This window comes from Aquila chrysaetos, chromosome Z (genome assembly GCF_900496995.4).
Source record: "Aquila chrysaetos chrysaetos chromosome Z, bAquChr1.4, whole genome shotgun sequence".
Classification (NCBI taxonomy): Eukaryota; Metazoa; Chordata; class Aves; order Accipitriformes; family Accipitridae; genus Aquila; species Aquila chrysaetos.
In genome coordinates, this window is record NC_044030.1 from 51,829,721 (window position 1) to 51,844,037 (window position 14,317).

Genomic DNA, 14,317 nt, shown 5'->3' on the forward strand with positions numbered 1-14,317 from the left:
GTTCAATAACGTTTGAAAAATAAACATGTAGGCAGGAGTTAGAGGCTTTTTCAAACTTATCAAAACCCCAGTAGTATTATGCAGGGAACTGAGGTCCATTCCTGCAACGAAGTGCCATTATTCCAAGAGGAATTTTCTCTACTTTGTTTGCATTACAGGGATGTTCCTGTGTGGCTCTCTTGCACGTGGACTACTTCACCCAGACGGTCTGTAGTACAAATCCAATCTGGTGACGGCAGAGCAAGTGCCAAAGCCAGAACTATCCACACAGCCACAAAAAAGCAGCATGTTCAGACACTCCTTGAAAACCATTTGGGTAAATTGTTTGTAAAAGCATTAGAATGTTTACAGGTATGACCTTGGGGAAACCAAATCAAAGCATTTATAGAAACAGGCTCCAAATGACTGCTCCACAGTTAACAAAAAATGGGTTTTACTTGAGTGATGTTCTGTATAGCAGAATAGAGGCACAAATTTTAAGCAACCAAGCATAAATTGCAGTATAAAAAAACAAAACAAAACCCTCACTGACAGGATCCCTCCTTAGGCTACTATTTATTTTTGCTCATGTTATCTAACTTTTGAATACTGAACAGAGTTTCTTTATTTTCTTATATTAGCTAGATTTTTCCAAAGTCTGTAGAGGGTTCTTTAAAAAGTGTCTAGCCATGTGTAAATCAAATACAATTTCTCAAGAAATTTAGAGTCTCAGTTTTAATCACCTGAAATAAAATTGATCAAAAATGCTCAAGTTTTATATGGAACCATTCTAGTCTCCTAAAGAGAGATTTGTAATAACCTTTTGGTGAATAGAATGTTACGAAGTATCTCTTCAGGTTTTGGGTTTGTTTTTGTTTTAGTCAGAGAAAATTTTTTGCGAACTGGCAACTTTAAAAGCATTTTTTAGACGCCTGTCTTCAAACACTGGGATATCACAGCTTGAGTGACCTCTCCACTTCCAGAATAAATTACAAAATTGGTTTCTCTGTAGAAGATCCTTTAAGCATATGCTTTAGACTGATTGGTCGTCTTAAATTAGGACAATAACAGAAGTAGCATCTGGGTAGAAACACTCCACCCCTGAGTTAAGGGAAGCAAAACAAGAATCAAGGTAATGCAACATTTAAAAACCATTAGCACAAAATTAATGCAAACTGCATCTCAGTTTTTTTAAACTGAAAGAAAAAGCTCCTTTCACGATAAATCGTCTAGATGAGATTTACATCTTTGCTATGAAATACCAGATTCTGCTCCATAGAATTTGCAGAACAGAATCAGAATCTTCAGGGTGTTTCATTGTCTGTTCAGTCAATACTTATGACACTTACATTAACAAACAATGGTTAATGCCTATGTCCAGCAACTAGATTCTCAAACACTTTCGTTCTGACTTTCAGCTTACGAAAACCTACAAGGCTATTACAGACAGCCGAGATGTATACAGCACATGACTGCATGCATGGCTGTAAGAAAAAGATTTATATGCCACACAGAAAAAGACAGGCTCTGGGTGTAATCTGTTACACTACTTATACTCTAATTATGCTACTTCTTATAGTATCTATACAGAAGGGAGGAAATGAATACACAGTTCTCCCAAATTAAAGGAATTTATACTAAAATACAATATTTTTAATGACTTCAATTTCCAAATATGCATTCTGGTAAACTGGCAAGTTCCCCCAAATTTCAATAGACATTTCTCATAAAATAAAGGTTCAACGTCTCCTGTTTGTCTGGTACTAAGAATTAAAGATCATCCACTACTAGGTGCCAGAAATGTAAATATCCAGAGTAACTTTTAAAACTACTAAAGACACCTCTTATTCTTTCCATGGGGCAGGAATACAGCTGGGGCTGTTTCAATTTAAAACAAGTTGTGAATCACAATGGCCATTCTTCCAAATTCCTATTCTTCAAGCTAAAAATGTCTAAAAACCCTAGCTGGAAATAATGACAAGCTTGAGACCAATTTCCTCAGAAAAACATAATGGAAATCTTGGGACCCTGCTCATGCTGAACATTCATAAGCAGTTTTGTTTGATACCAACAGATCCTATCACATTTGATCCATGCAAATTTCTGGCAAACTTCTGCCACATGCTGATATTTAAAATTAAAAGCAGCATAACTACTTTACTATACATTCAACTGAGCCATTAAAAAAAAAAATTCTTTTTCATATAAAGTTCCCAAAGAATGTATTTCATTCCTGCATAAGTCTGCTTCTCTAAAAACAAAGAGCCTTCACTGATTTCGTTGTATTTCCCAAGTATTTTACAAACAAAAACATTAACTCCTATTATCACAGTACAGTGAGAAACCAATATAAGATTATCAGACTGGAGTGAAAAGGACATATTCAGGATGCCTAACAATAGTACAAAATACAAGAAAGTAATGAACAGATCAAGAAAGCAGGAGGGAGAAATGAAAGGAAGAGAACACACTGACATTTTCACACAATTTTAGTATGGGTATAGGGAAGCCTAGCAGCAGTACATGAACTGTTATCTACACTTAGGTTCTGCTAGAGTCTTCCACTTTTTCATTTTAGGCAGAAAAATAACAAAAGGCTGTCCAGACTGAGTAAACAAGACCACACACAGGCACTCCTGCTTCCCAAACAAATACAAAAGTCTTCAGAAAAAAACCAAAGCCATCCAAGGTGATAAAAATGTAATCCCATAGGGGACCACTAATACAACCCCTCAGAAAATGAGTATTTTTATTACCTGTTCAAGACAGTCTTGTGGTTTGAAATCATTCCAGTAAAACAATTAAAACAACCAGCTCGATGAATAAGACAGTTCTTTTAACTGAGACAGTCTATCTGCTTTTTACCTTTCAGTAATGTAATGTTCTGAGTACACCCTTTAATACTGTTGCCATTACTTGATCATGAACAGAATTTGTCCTGAATTCTTGTCAGGTATAACATATGTTTTACTAAGGAACACAAAACAAAAAGGAAAACTCATATCACCGTGATAGTTAGCAAGTGCTCAAGGTTCCTAGTAGAAATTTTTCAGCTTGGAATTGTATTTTATATTAATAAATAGCAATCATTACTGACTGTAGTTAGGTGAGACAGTTGCTTTTGTCTCTTTGTATTCCTTTTGTGCCTGATAAGATGACTATTTCAGGTTAATGAGGCCTGCAAATGCCTTTTAATACATTAATGCTTGCAAGGAAGAAGCTGTGATTCTCCCAGAAGGAAGAGGGGGTTTGATTTGATTTTCTTCAATTTATCAGTTACCAATCTGTCTGGGAAGTGGACAACACTAAGACAACATATGGAGTTAACTCCAACAACTGAACAGAAGACACCAACAAGTCTGAAGATGCTCTGATGCAGGTCTCTGCTCCTGCTCTCTGATTAGTGCAATGCCTGTGAGCAGCAGGGAACAGACCGCATTTACCTTCCATACTCACAGCTCCAAGGGAGAGAAAGAAATTTGCAAGCCAGGATCAAAAGAAGTTTACATCAGCTAAATAGAAAAATACTGCAAATGCTACTACACAATGGAAGGAGAGAAGGTTTTCTAGATATCCTAAGATCTTTGCTTTGTACCTGCTGCCATGCAACAGGATGGCAAAATTGTTATTCAAAGTTGAGGTGGGTAGATACTGTGGAAAGGCTCCAACTGGTCATATCAAAGGAGAAAGGTTTCAGGAAATAATCCATTAAAATACATCCAACATGCCAAATCCACACCAAAACAGAAAAAAAAAAAAAAAAAATCCCTCTGCTTTGTCACCTTCAAACAAGCAATTTTCAAGCAATTTTTACAGTCAAATGCTTGCACTAAAACCAAAATGTTATGTGAAATAGAAATAAACAAGCCTACAATGGTAGCTAACAAAGCTTGGAGAAGAAAAAAGCTTGAGTAGAAGGACAGAACATTCTCCACAAGGAATCATAATCTGTATCTACAAATTGCCGCCTTCGCTAGGAATGCAAACACAAGTTACTCTTTACTCATAGCCACACTTACAAAACATTTTTTTCTGCAAATAACTCTTCAGTTAAATATATGGTGTATAACTTAAAATACATTTTCAAATTAGCTTCTCCAGTGTATTAGCTATATTTACTCATGTTTTACAAAAAAGCTATATTTACTCATGTTTTACAGAAAGAAATACTTAATATAAGTAAAATCAGACTAACACAATGGCAGAGTCCTTCCACAGCTCAGCAAACGCAGATTATGTTCACAGTACATTTAAAAAACCCTAAAAAACGAGTGCCACAGGCCTTTTGTCTTACCTTTGCAAGTTCCTCCTGTAATTCTCTGCAGGTTTTTTCATTATTCCCTAGTCTCTCAGAGAGGTCTTTAATTACCTTCTTCTTTTCTTCAATCTTCTCATTCATTTGCTTGTTTGTGGAGAAACACTCTCTTTCTAATCTGGAAAGTTTCAGCATTAGAACATTTTTATCAAAAATACTTTTGTCCAGTATATTATATACATTTAGAGATAGTCAATGGATATGGCACATATCATGTTAGCACATCATATGGCTTCTGAAGTTTTGTGTTTTTTTTTTTTTTACTGAAGAAAGTTATATATTCCTTTTAAGAAAGGCTTTTCAAGAAGCAGTTATGTTCTTTTCAGTTACCAATGCCTGTGTTAGGCTTCCAGTCATAAATTCATTTGGTCATTTGGATATGGACTCCAAATTACATATAGTAAACAAAATTCATCATATTTTAATTAAACACAGTAGCTCTCTTCAGAAAGACCTCACATCTTGTGTAATCAACCCTGATTTCAAGTACAACACTTGCTCTCAAAGTTTCTACAAACTTGACTATATTCTACTCAGAATGGCATGACTTCAAATTTTGCCACCAGCAGACTGTTCCCAAAGTTTTAAACAGTTCTGTTACTGTATCAGTTCTCCTGATAGAGCCTGGATGGCTAAACAGGCAACTCATGAGAAACCTACAAGGCCAAACAACAGCATACAGGAGACACAAGCAGGGGCAGGAATCCTGAGTATGTAGGCATGGTGTCAGGAAAGCCAAAAGCTCACCTAGAATTGATGTTTGCAAGGGATGACAAAGACAACAAGAAGAGATTTTATCACTACATTAAGTTAGGAAAGAAAACACAGACCTGGTTCTACACAGACCAGATAATTTATCAACAGTGGACACAGAGAGGGTCACCACACTACGCCTTTTTTGCTTCAGTCTTCCCTGACAAGGTCTCCCAAGCCTCGATGATCAGTAAAAGGACTCAAAGAGGAGAACAATTGCTAGCAGCAGGTGAGGATTCAGTCCAGGATTACTTGTAAGAACTCAACCCATAGAAATTGAAGAGGCCAGCTTGCCTACACTCAAAGGTTCTGACAAAGCTGGCCAATGTCAGTCAACAGTGAGGCTGCTCACTACCATCTTTGAAAGGTCACAGAGATTGGGGGAGGTCCCTGGCACATGGAGAGAGGCAAATATCACACCTATATTCAGAAAAGGGCAAAAGGACAAGCCAAGGAACTGTAGACCAGTTAACTTCATTTCAGTCCCACGAAGGTCATGAAACAAGTCCTCTTGGAACAAATTTCTGGGCTCATGAAAGAGAAAAAGGTGATTGGGAACAGTCAGTGAGGATTTACCAAGGCTAAATCATTTCTGGCCCACCCAGTTATATTGCATGATAAAATGGCCAGAGCTGTGGACAAAAACAGAGCAAGTAGATTAAATATAACTCAACTTTAGCAAGGCTTTTGGCACTGTTTCACACAGTATTTTTATAGCCAAGTTAGTACTTCAGTCTAGATATGTGAACTACAACATTGATAAAAACGGTTTGATGGTAAAGCTGAGATGGTAGTGGCTGGTAACAAGTGGAATACTGTAGGAGTCTGTATTAGAATTTGTTTAACATCTTTATCCATCACCTGGATTAGGCCAGGAGTGCAATCTCACCAAGTTTGCAGGTAACACTGAACGGGGTGGGAGTAGGTGATGACACAACACAACTGATACACTCAAGAGAACAGCTGCTGTTTCATAGAACCTAGACAGGGAGGAGGAACAGGCCAACATGAACCTTCTGAGATTCAACAGTGATGCATGCAAAGATCTGAATTTGGAAGCAAGAGCCCCCTGTACCGATATGGATGGTAACTGGCTGGGGAGCAGCTTTGCCCAAAAAGGACCTGGTAATCTTGGTAGACAGCAAGCTAGCCACAAATCAGCAGCATGGCATACAAGTAGAGACGATAGCTAACGCCATCCTGGGCTGTATTAGTAGTAGCATAGCCAGAAGATCAAGGGATGTGACTAATCACCTTTTTTTTGACACTCATTACAACACATCTAGTATAATGACCAGTTTTAAGCACACACCTCCCACATAAGACAGGAAAAAAGTTGGAGCGAGCTCAAGGGAGGGACACCAACATTGTCGGGGGCTGAAGTACATATAAGAACTGAGGGAACTTGGTATGTTCAGGCTGGAGAGCAGGTAACTTCAGAGTGTACAACAGGCCCCCCAGTATCTAAAAGGAGGTTATCAAGAAGATGCAGCCAGTCACTTCACAGCAATGTATGGCTACAGGACAAGAGACAACAGTCACAAATTGAATCCAAAGAGGTTGAGACGAGGGGAAGCTTCTTCCACCTTAATGACAATCAAACAGTGGAACAGGTTCCCAAAGGGGTTGTGCCATCTCCATTCTTGGAGGTTTTCAAGACCGGACTGGATGAAGCCCTGACAAACCCAATCTCATAGCTGATTTGAGCAGAAGGTTGGACTATAGATCTCCTGCAATTCCTTTTAACCTGAACTATTCTTTGATGTAACTCTTAGCAGTGGGAACATCCAGGTGTCTCTCATTTCTTTGTCTCTTCTCCTATCACTTCTGTCTTACTAGAATTAAAAGTAATGCAAAGTGCTCAAAGTTCTTCCAGCTGTGAAATTTTTGAATCAATATTGTCACTCCCTGACTTTGACTTACTTCTTAAAGATCAATGTATCTTTTTAGCTGAAGGACTACTTTATCAGTCCTCCAAATACCTATGTGCTTCTGCTTCAGCCTGGCTGATTTTTTTTCTTTTAGCTGTGGATGGTTACTTCTTACTCTTTGAGAAAGAACTTGCCTGTTTCAGTCCCCCAAAGTAGCTTCAACTCCCACAGCTTTCAGAAACACAGCAAAAGCAGTTCCAATTTATTCTATGTCATGTTCTCAATCTTCAAGAAAAGTAAATTCACATGGAGACCCAAATCCCATGTTGCTTTCAGTTTACATAGTGCTACTGGGTTCAGAGCTAATTAATAAATTATGCAACCCAGAAAAGCCTGTTTGCTTGGTTTCAGTTATTACAACATCTTTTTCTGAGAAAATAAATTCTTACAGATTTGTATAGCTTCCAACTTTGGTATCATTTATGCTACATCAAGTCCAGCTAAAAAGACATATAAGTGTTCTAGCACAATAGATGAAAGTCTCCAAGACTTTCCAAAGACTAAGGCTCAAAGACAAACTCATGGGACTCCTCCAGAAAAAGGGAAAACAAGTTGGAAAGCCAAATCATGGCTTAAAAGAAAAAGCCAAGCTCCTGACATTGTCTGGAGTCCAAGGACCACAGCCTTCAAAGGTAAGTACATCAAAGGCTCTTGTATTCTCTCTGAAGGCATCCCGTGAAAGCAGTCACTAATATTCACCATTGTTACTGATACTTGTACACTTCAAAGAATAAAAGAAGCACAGGAAACAGACAAGGCAGTACATGCCCGCCCCATGTAACTACCTCAAGGGAACTGAGTATATAGATGTCCATCTCAGATAAAGCTTGACCTTCACTACCTATCTTTACGGAGCTCTGGAAAATTAGGTGTCTGGACTAAGAAAATGGCCCAGGATTTGATGATGATCCAGCTAAGGATAAGCTATTTCTGTTTCTTCAAGCTCTATTAACAAAGCCACCAACTGTTCGTGTTAACTTTCATGGAAAGGTTTCCATGCATTCCCTGAAATCACAGAAGATAATTTGTTTTCAAAAAACTCAGTTGGCAGAAGCTGCTAGGAGTAATTGCCTGAATCAACAGATGATTGCAAGTAGTGAAAAGTACTGTTTGGATATTAGACAAAGTTTATTCTGATATCCAATTAATGCACAGAACAGATGCTTTAAGTAGGCACAAATTCTTTTTTGTACACACATCCCCCCTCCCCCTGCCCCAAAATAGGGCAAATCTGCTTTCCTGGGAAGGAAGTGTTGAACAGAATTATCCAGTTTAGAGGAAAAGAGGAAGGCTGTTTAAGGTTCCTGTTGCATTTTAGTAACACAAGTACTTACTTCTCTGTAAGCACCAATACTGAAGTTCCTAATGCAAATGGTACCATAACTGTAAGAACTATATTTCCTAGGCTTAGCCACAACAAATACATATATTCAGGTATTTCCTACAGCAGTTCCAGACAAAAAAAATATAGTTCCTAAAAACAACTCCTTTTTTTTTTTTGAGGATAAGGTTTTCGTTTAAGAGTTCTTCCCATTTTTCCAAAATGTAATTTTCATGGACTCTAAACACAAAACCCTTCACTTCTCAAAGAAATGGCTTCATACGTCTAGATAAAAGATTCTCACAAAGAACAAAACATTATTGAATGCAGCAATGTAATTCAATATTTAACCATTATCCTTATACTGGTCTGAATAATCTAATAAAGAAAAGTATCTTTAAGAGTCTCTCAACAACTTAGTTGGGAAATTAATACTTACAGATTTTCACAATTTTTAACTAACATTACTAATTTAAATTTAAAAAGCAGATCTTGTGGTAAAACTCGTAAAATTCAATGGTTTGGACAATTCCTAAACAGTTGTTTAAGCTACCATCAAAAATGCTTCTAATTAGCTTATATTTTATCTCTATTATCATCTCTTGATTCTCAAAACATATTAATACTAATAATAGAATAATTCAGGCCTTAGAGACTCACATCTCTGTCACTAACTTAGTGGAATGTAATTTGCAATTTCGAGGTGTTTAGAAAAAATACAGTTGTTGAAAGAGTGCTCACGTTCAACACCTAAAGTGATAGCTGAGTTCCACATGGTAACAACTGGACAGCATTACTCCATGTGCAGGCAGTACTCCACTTAAGACAACTCCTTGAGATAAAAGGTCTCTGCTCATCTGAGAAACTAACACAATTCACAGCGTGAAATGCTCTGACAAACTCTGTTTGTTAAGGAAACTTAAGTGCACATGCGTACCACTTCAGGGGACTGGGGTCTAGCGTGATGAAATCAAACAACCAAAACTGTTCCAAAAAACGTAGGTGAGGAACGCATATATTTTATGAACTTTCTGTGGGGCCAAAAGCAATCTTCAAGAGAGGATCCTGTACTGAAAATTATTACTGAGCACAGATATCTAAGATAAAACATCTTGTAGCAACATGAAAATAAGAATTTGCTAAAATAGAGAGGAGTACCTGAGAGAACAGTTGTGATGAAAAGTTAATAAGAACAACCAAAGATAGACAAATAAAAGCATTAAAATGCCAAACATACTAGAAACCCTGAGAATCAAATTGTTTTACCAATATGTAACTCGCAGTGTAAAGCATTAACAGTCCTTTCAAGACCTATGCATGATGTGTAGTTTACATTTTTGGTGTATGTGTAGCACTTAAATATGTTATTGTATTTTTTAAATTAATTTATGCAGAATTCATGACTCCACATTTATTTCACATCAAATAATAAAATCAGAACAGGCACTCTTTTGTAATTTTAACCCTTCATTTGTGACTACATCAAAGCTGAACATGATCTATGTGTTCAGACACACTCATTTTCTGAAGAGGTATAAAGATAAAAAGCAGTGCAGTTCTACATTTCAAAAGTTAGTACTTTCAAAAGTCATGGTTTCTACAAGTCTACTAACTCCTCAGATGGACTGACTGCACCCTTAAATTTGACAGTATCTGTGGTTCATTAATCTCATTACCTTGAACTTCAGAGGCAAAAGCTACAGGTCAGACACACTTGTTTTCTCTAAGTGCAAGAGATATACTAACAGATGTGAGGACAGACATGAGCTGCTTGTACAATTCAAGGGCTACTTTTTGAGCTTAGACAGAAACAACAGGAGAAAAATTCCTGAAACTTCCAGAAGGAAGGAGTAAATGGTATCTAGAGATTTTTGGAAGGTTAACAGGTCCCTGACTGATTACAGAAAGCCATGCTATGGTAGCCATGTTGACAAGACAGGAAATATTTTTCTAGACTGAAAACTACTCCAGCTTAACAGGCATTAGCCAGAAAAACTAAAAAAGCCCTGTGTTTCACTTGAGGATGGTGCATTTGGCTGGTCTAACCTCAAATACAAAGATGGACCTTGGAATATTAGACCTTGGAAGGATTGAAGAAATGGTTCAAGAACAAGCACTGGAAGAACAGTAGTTCAAGAAAACTTCTAAGTCTGAAGGAAAGAGAAAGTTTTTATCTGTATTTTCTGGACAACTCAAATATAGAAACCTACCAGAAAGGAAAAAAAAAAAAAAAAAGAACCATATTCTCTGTAAGAATAAGAAGTTACATACCAGAAAAACTCATACAGTGTGAAGTTGCTTGTTACGTAAAACTACTGATCCAACAGCCATTCCTCCAAACAAGGCTGTTTTAAACAGAAAGGAGCTTTTTTAAAACAAGACAATAAAGAACAAATAAAATGTCAAATCAATGGTACAGGCCTTCTCCAGTTCAAGGAAAGGCACAGAATTTGGTATTAGTTTAGTGCTATGTATGTTGCTGCCATAGAAGTTACACTCAAACAAAAACAACCAGGCAGGATGAGACTACAGTTTAATAAACTGATGTTATTCTAGGACCATAGAGAATCTTGAAGTACTTATACAGTTTCCCAACTGTGAAGACTGCAGTGTTCCTGAAGCACCACATTAGACTACTATCATAATGTATTTCACATAATTTCACAAATTTTAACATAAATATTATTTCCTTTTCCTTTAGAAAAAAAGCTTTTATTTTTTTAATATGACTCTGGTTTACCTAAATGCCCAATCTTACATTCAGACTTCTTTTGGCCTTATTTTAATGAAGAGCTCTAAGGTGTTTATAATACAGCACAGGTTTCACCTATGTTACTAAAAACACCTCTGTAACCATGCATACAGAAAGACTCTCTCAGGCCCACAAACCTCCTTACTTGTAAGAAAACCAGTTCCTTTTACTCTCCACTATTGCTTGTGTGATTAAGTCAACATAAACACCTATGTATACAGACCCATATAATCCTAGACTGAAAGAGATGCCACCTGTCTTTTTGCAACCCATTCTACCAGCTTAAGTCTCTTCCCACACCCCCACTGTGGACAACCCACTTTAAGTCTTCTTAAACCTCCTTTCCCTAAACTTCGCCTACTACTATCCTTTATTTCACCTACTCCTCAGTTCTCTGTCTTTCCACACATTTTTCTTCCTGACATTTTCTCACGCCAATATATACTTGATTCAGCCAGGGAAGACGACTCGGTACTGTGCATCCTATATCTGCCTGGGGAATACAACAAAGCTGTTCTTCCAAAAACCGTCTGTTACTACAGACACCGCAAATTGTGCTGAGCAGGAGAGGAATCCCAGGTAATTTTGTCTGCTCTCACACACTTCACCCCTTTTTCTACTTTTCGTTACCAAGTTAAAACTTTCCACAATTATTCAAAAGCTGAAAATAAAGATTATCCATTATAAATTATACAAAAGTTCTAGACAGAAGTCTTAAAGATTCATCTAGCTCACTGAAGTGAAAAGTAATGTTTTCATAATAATGTAAGTGGGTACAGAAAAAAAAAAATCTGTTATAAACCTGCCACGTATGTTTTCCTACACTCCTCCCAAACACTACTGGAAACAGGACCCTATCATAACTATTATTTTCAACATTTTTGCTTTGGCAAATAATCTATAACAGGTCAGTTGTTTTTTCTACCTACCCATAATATGTATGGTTACTGATATGGACCTCTTATTAATGGAATGCCAGGTTCTGAACCTTGGCTTGGCTTGACAAATTGCATCAGATTGTGTTGTTTTCTAGTAAATGAAAACTATAGAGAATGTAAATTATAAGCAGTACTCAAGCTGTCTACTGCCATTTTACAATGAATTTAAAAGGTAACTTACACATTGAGCTTTTCCAAGTTTTCTTGGGCATTGTGTTTTTCTCTCTCATATGCATATTCCACCTCTTTGAACTCTTTCTTGATTATTTCTAAATCCGAAAGAGCTTCTGCTTGGCTGGCTTTTTCCACCTGCAAAGCTCCTTCAAGGTCTCGAATTCTTAACTACCAAGTGATAAGAAAGCAATTAAAGCAAGTTAGGAAAAACTATCATGATCTTTAAGGCTGTTCTATGTTCTGTTCTGCTTTACAGGTAACTATATTCTATTAATTCTATATGGAAGTATATACACAGAAAGCATTGAACACAGGTAAAAATGTATGAATACATAGAGTTGAAAATAGAGACAAATAGATACCCTGACCAAAAGCACCTTTTATTCACCTTTGGTGGTGTCTGGATTTTTACTTTTTCAGTTATTACTAAGGTTTTCCAGTGGAATCCTATTTTTTCAGTAGAGTCACAAAAGTATGGGATTAACGGTAAAGGCTACAATTCCACTCAGCACAAAGCACACTTGAAGCTCGTTCATGTATATAAACAAGGAAGAAAACCTTACCAGCCATTCACCCATAAAAGATAAGGCTCTAACTTTAAGGAATGTTACCCTCCCAGTTTCTTCGTATGTTGTATAAGTAGGGAGAGGAAATTAAGAAAACTAAATCTTTCCTTTTTACTAGTTTAATTGTCACTTTAGAAAATTTAAGTGCTTGTACATAGAGAAGATCATGAGAATAAGAAAATAACTGACAGAAGAATGGCAGTACTTATTTTTGTTACTCAGAAAATAAGAAAGAAAAAAAAGGTACCAAAATTCCTTTTTTTTTTTCCTTTTCTTTCTTAGTTTTTCAAAAGTCCAGTGTGAAGGGCTTGTTAGTATGAGATTACTAAGCAATCATCATTTAGCTTTTTCTCGCTTGCTTTTTAAAATAAACCATAATTGCCAGTAGGGACAAGCCCCTGTGATAAAGTTCAGTAATATAAAGATTTAATATTCAAGTATATATACTACATTTTTTCATATAATCAATCTTTACTGGTAACTGCAGATATCATAACTTTGTTTGAAGCTGAAATGTACTCTGAGTAATGATATTTGGAACTGCAGTTTCAGGATGCATTAAGCTCTCACTCCTAGAGAAGTTGGATGTATGCACTGTATCACCAACTGTAAGTGCCCATTCAAAAGATACAGGGAGGGATATTTAAACATAGAATCATAGAATCACAGAATCATTTAGGTTGGAAAAGGCCTTTAAGATCGTCAAGTCCAACCATCAACCATGTCCACTAAACCATGTCCTGAAGTGCCTTGTCTACACACTTTTTGAATACCTCCAGGGATGGCGACCCTCCCACATAATTTAAAGGAAGGTGTCAGAACTATAACCATTATTTTCTGTCTTTGACTCTCGCTTTGTTCAAGCCCAAGTGCTGAAACCATAATGACTATATTCATCATGTGTTCATTCCACAGAGATGCTCATCCAATGCCACCCAGGCATTGCATCGTGGTATTGCCCTGTGATGATGATGATGAACAGTAGTATAGTGTTTAACTATTTTGAAACATTTCCTTTCCCCTCACTGTTTAAATGCTAGTGGAATTCTCAAACTTACAAATGTGACATTTTATTTCATTATTTATTCTAATAACTTTAATGTTGCCTGAAAAGCAGATATTTTTCTATTCTTTCCTTTTATATATTAACTATTACAATTTTGACACATTGCAAAAAAACTATTCAGTGTTTTCACTGAAGCAAGTAAGTGGTCTTAACATTTTTGGAAGATTGTATCTTTACAACTTCATTAACTGTTTTACTGTATAATTCTACAAAATACTTAACAAAAAGTTTACCTGGATGATCTCTGAATTGAATTTGGATTCCAAATGTGCTGCTCTCTCTGCTTCAATGTTTTCTTCCAGTTTCTTTATTCTCACTGTAGCTGCCTAAGAGTACATTTTGAAGAAATTTAAGTCCAGAGAGATAGTAAACATGACACAAGGACTATTCTATTAATTCAGTATATTAGGACTCCATACACCAACCTGATGTATCTGACCTACTTGTACTTTGGAACTGTGAGAACTCATACCAAGAAATACATATAAAAAATTTTACATACCTAGAATATTTTTATTTTCT

The 14,317-nt window shown here is 36.6% G+C and overlaps 1 protein-coding gene across 6 annotated transcripts in view; it reads right to left on the minus strand.

The window, feature by feature from the left end:
* Window positions 1-14,317, minus strand: part of CCDC171 (coiled-coil domain containing 171) — a 153,273-nt gene that overhangs the window by 108,893 nt on the left and 30,063 nt on the right. For all 6 annotated transcript variants that reach the window (XM_030004382.1, XM_030004383.1, XM_030004378.2 and 3 more), the window contains exons 7-9: window positions 14,029-14,121; window positions 12,171-12,331; window positions 4,274-4,412 (exon numbers count right to left, since the gene is read on the minus strand). In XM_030004382.1, coding sequence (XP_029860242.1) covers window positions 4,274-4,412; window positions 12,171-12,331; window positions 14,029-14,121 — 393 coding nt within the window. The remainder of the gene's footprint in view (window positions 1-4,273; window positions 4,413-12,170; window positions 12,332-14,028; window positions 14,122-14,317) is intronic.